Source organism: Juglans microcarpa x Juglans regia, chromosome 6D, assembly GCF_004785595.1.
Source record: "Juglans microcarpa x Juglans regia isolate MS1-56 chromosome 6D, Jm3101_v1.0, whole genome shotgun sequence".
In the NCBI taxonomy this organism is placed as follows: domain Eukaryota; kingdom Viridiplantae; phylum Streptophyta; class Magnoliopsida; order Fagales; family Juglandaceae; genus Juglans; species Juglans microcarpa x Juglans regia.
The window spans coordinates 26,628,036-26,632,129 of record NC_054604.1 but is presented as its reverse complement, the minus strand read 5'-3'; the positions used below and the strand labels follow the sequence as shown (position 1 = coordinate 26,632,129).

Genomic DNA, 4,094 nt, shown 5'->3' with positions numbered 1-4,094 from the left:
CCAGCATGTCATTTTCTTCCCCAAATTTCTATTTCAGCAATGCATTTTCACTTTTTGTATTAATTACGTCATTTTTATAGCCGCTGAAATAATGGGATTTTGAGAGGATAGTGCAGTATTTAGACTGATTGAAATATTCCCATTCATTTGTGACTCTTGTCATCACCCAATCTAGAATTACAGAGCCTCAGCCCATAGGAGTCACCCTTATGATGCGCCCTTGCAGAAATTTATTTTTCTTGCCTTCTTGTGTAGTGTGGGGTCGTGGGCGATAAGCTAGATAATGTTATGGGTAACATCGTCTCAGATATCTGGTTCGTTAAATCCTCGTATTAATTTTATCATAATGGTAATATAAATATGATGATTCTCCATGAAAATTAATCCATGCTAATTAATATATGGTCGAAGCATGGAGGGATAATTAATGGGAATTGTGTATATATGGTACTCTTGGGTCCAATGTGTTCAGAAAACAATTTCTTTACAAAAGTCCTACTTATAAGTTTGCGTGTCTTCACATTTACTGGCAGGCTGAGAATATAATTATAAAAAAGTTTTGAACTCAAACACGCTTTTAAACTTCTTATAATGTCTTACATATATCAATATTATAATTTCTAATTTTTTTGGGTTTTTCTGTGGACGTGTAAAGTTATTTCCACAGCATTTATTGTTTATGCGAGTCTTTTTTTTTTTTTGGTAGCACTACATGATTCAATTCATGCATCAATCTTGCTTGGTAAATATTATAAATATATTTATGGTGTTTTATATTTTACTCACGATGGCACTACAGGATTCAATGATTCAATTCTTTACTATTTTGTTTTCCTCTTTTTTGTATTCGGAAACCATTTTGTTTTGAATATATTTTTTTAATAAGCAATGTAAAAGTAGGGACACAATATGGTGCCATATCAAGGAATGCAAAGTGAGTGGTATAAATTAAGGATACAATAGCATTACTTTAAAATATAGTTGTTCAAAAAGTAATAAAAATAATTGTCATTTTGAATATAGGGAACTGCTATACTACAAACTAGTGTTTTAAATTTCGTATTGTATTGGCCGGTATGGCTTGTATTTATCATATCGGGATAGTGACTGGTACATGAAAGATGTGTTTTGTATCGGGTCAAATACCAGTTGTATTGGTATGTTTCGATCAATATCGGTCGATTTTTGGTGTACTGGTGGGTTTTGGTGTATCGGTCGGTTTTAGTGTAACGGCTGAAATTATTTTTTTTTTATAATTAATGTAAAAATTTTATCTTTTTTATAATTTTCATTCTAATTCTTACATCTAAATATTATTTTTTTTAACTTTTTTTAATCTCCTTTTATTGAGTATTGAAAATCAAATCCTTACTCTCATTTTCGTAATGAAGATAAGTAATTATTTTTTTAAATAGGTAGATTATAAATTTAAAAATATTATTAAATTTTATAAATATATTTTAACTTTTAAGCCTTGATGTTATTTTGAAATATAATTTATACATATATAATTAATTTATTATATATAAATTATCTAAAATAGTATTAATACTAAAATATTTTATTTTAATACTTTAATTGAAATGATCCACCAAAACGATATTTAAAACTTTACTATAAACACATCTTACGATATCAATATTAAAATATTTCATCCCAATACTTTATCCACCGCTAAAACGATATTCAAATCATCGCTGCAATCACATCTAACAAACAGGATAGAAGTTTGTACTTTTACGTGTAATAATATTAGATTTATTCAGAACCAAAAAGGAAAACGCTAAACAGCTAAGCAACTATCTGTTTGATAAAATCCCGAAAAGCATCCAAAGCAGCCACAGAACTCGCCGGAAACCCATGCTGAAACTCAGTGCTAAGCAACAAAGCTCGCTCCTTCACATCTTCGTCCCCCATGAGCTTCTCTATTCCTTTTCCTATATCTTCCTTGGTTATGGGTTCCGAAAGATCATCAGAAACCATGTACCCAACTTTGAGATGGACCGCCACCAACTTCCCATTATAGTATTGGTCACCCCTGATGGGCCACACCAAAAATGGGACCCCACGCCCTATCGCCTCCACCGTAGAGTTCCAACCGCAGTGAGACAAGAATCCTCCGGTTGATGGGTGACTCAGTATCAGCAGCTGTGGTGCCCATCCGCGTATTATCAAACCCGTGTCGCCAACTCGTTCATCCAAGCCCTGTGGGAAGTAACCCTCTTCTTCTTCCGAACCGGGTTGGTTCCCGAGTAATTGACGAGGTGGACCCGATCTGCCTGCACCGGGTTGGATCACCCATATGAATGGCCGGCTTGAGGCTTCTAGTGCGTCGGCTAGATGTGGGTACTCTTCCATGGTTGGACCCACCTCACTGCCGAACGAAACGTAGAGGACGGACGCGCGTGGCTTCGACTCCAGCCATTTGATCACTTCGTCCTCCGTGACGTTCGACCGTCGATTGGTTCGGATTTCCCGGTCGTGGAGAAGTGAACGGGACGACTGCCAGTACTGCTGTGGCAGAAGCGGGCCCACGCCCCAGACCGGTTTCCCGACTTGATGTGTGAGGTAACTGATAAATGGACGCTCGAGATCGTCGCACGTGTTGATCAGCAGCGCGATTGTGTTCTTCACCTCCTCCACCCATGGTGGTTGCTGACCGGGTTTGGGTGGGCCCATCATCTTCGGTCCGGGACCCGGGGGTGGATGGAAATCGGCACCCCGGCCTGGTGGGGCACCACCGGTTGGCGGTGGCGGCCCCGGTGGCCCATGAGGCCGTTGCTTGAGGTCCGATTGGGTGAGAGCCATGTTTTCAGGTAATCCGGGGAGTAACCGGACCTCTCCAGGTTGAATATCCAGCGGGTGGGCCTTCCACATCGCATGCTCTATGGCCGCAGAGCAGGCGCCGGATGTGAAGAAAGCGACCGTTGGGACATTGAATTTTTGAAAAACTTCAGCGCTCCAGCTCATCATGACGTCGAGAATGGCACAAACTGGCAGCTCTGGGTTTGGGCTTTTGGCTCGGGCCGAGAGGAGGTTTTCAAGGCCTAGAGCCAGGTTGCCGTGGTGTCTACGGTGCTGGTGCATGGGGTCGGATCCAGGCTGGGGAGGAGGCGGTGGAGGCGATGGGATTTCCAAGACATGGAGGAGAGGGACGTGGCGGAAAGAGGAGGGGACAGAAGAAGAGAGGTTGGAGGAAATGAGGAGGGTGGTTTTGAAGTCCCTGGAGGCGATGTGCTTGCAGAGCTCCATGGTTGGCAAGAGATGGCCTTGCCCAAAAAAGGGAACAGCCCAGATCTCCCTTGACATCTTTCAGATTGTAAACTTGCCTTCAGTGGTATTTATCGACTGCGATCGTATCTTGTATTCCGAAACATTAGTTTTTATAGGCGAATTCGGAGCAAGAAATCTTGCTCAGTAAGGAAAGAAATGTGAAAAGGAAAAAGAGAGATAACAGCGATACACGGTTAGGAGCTGGGTTGGACTGTTAGTTGGGGAGGAGAACGGGGGTAAAATTTGGAGAGCAAGTCAAGTGTCGATATTTTGGGTACGGAATAAGGTTAGATATTATGGAATTGGATGGATGGATGGATGGAGATGAGATGACGGTGGAAGCGAGGTCGGTGCAGTGATATAATGCAACGTTAATGATGTTTTTTTTTTTTTTTTTTGAAATTTCCATGGCCTGTATTAATAGCTCTTAAACAAGGGTCTGAATACAAAATGATACACTGATGCATAGAACATCCCTACTTAAGACATGACCAACATAATTATTAGCTCTAATAGTATGCCTTGCTGACCACTGAGTGAAAGAAAGAGTTAAGAGTTTTCCTGGTATCTGTTATTAGCTTGTCTGTATAAGTAATCGAGTCAGCTAGTGAATTGAGGCATGTGACAACCTACAAGGAATCACCTTCCAAGATGATGTCTTTGTAGCCCAAAGACTTGCAAAATAAAGAGGCCTGTGGAGCAGCAAAAGCCTCTACTGTTAATGGATCAGGATAAAGGTTATGCTTCATTCTAAGGGTGGCTAGGACACGACCCTACTAGTCTTTAATGACTGCTCCAACTCTAACTTTGCAAGATATTTT

General features: G+C 40.7%; 1 protein-coding gene across 1 annotated transcript; it reads right to left on the bottom strand.

Moving 5' to 3' along the window:
* Positions 1-1,720: 1,720 nt before the first annotated feature.
* Positions 1,721-3,629, bottom strand: LOC121234787 (scopoletin glucosyltransferase-like). Its single transcript, XM_041130889.1, has one exon. The coding sequence runs from the start codon at positions 3,307-3,309 to the stop codon at positions 1,792-1,794; it is 1,518 nt and encodes a 505-aa protein (XP_040986823.1). The 5' UTR covers positions 3,310-3,629; the 3' UTR covers positions 1,721-1,791.
* Between the last annotated feature and the right edge of the window lie 465 nt (positions 3,630-4,094).

What these genes read in the sequence shown, in the direction of transcription:
- LOC121234787 (XM_041130889.1), bottom strand. Translation starts at nt 3,309, where the DNA reads ATGTCAAGGGAGATCTGGGCTGTTCCCTTTTTTGGGCAAGGCCATCTC.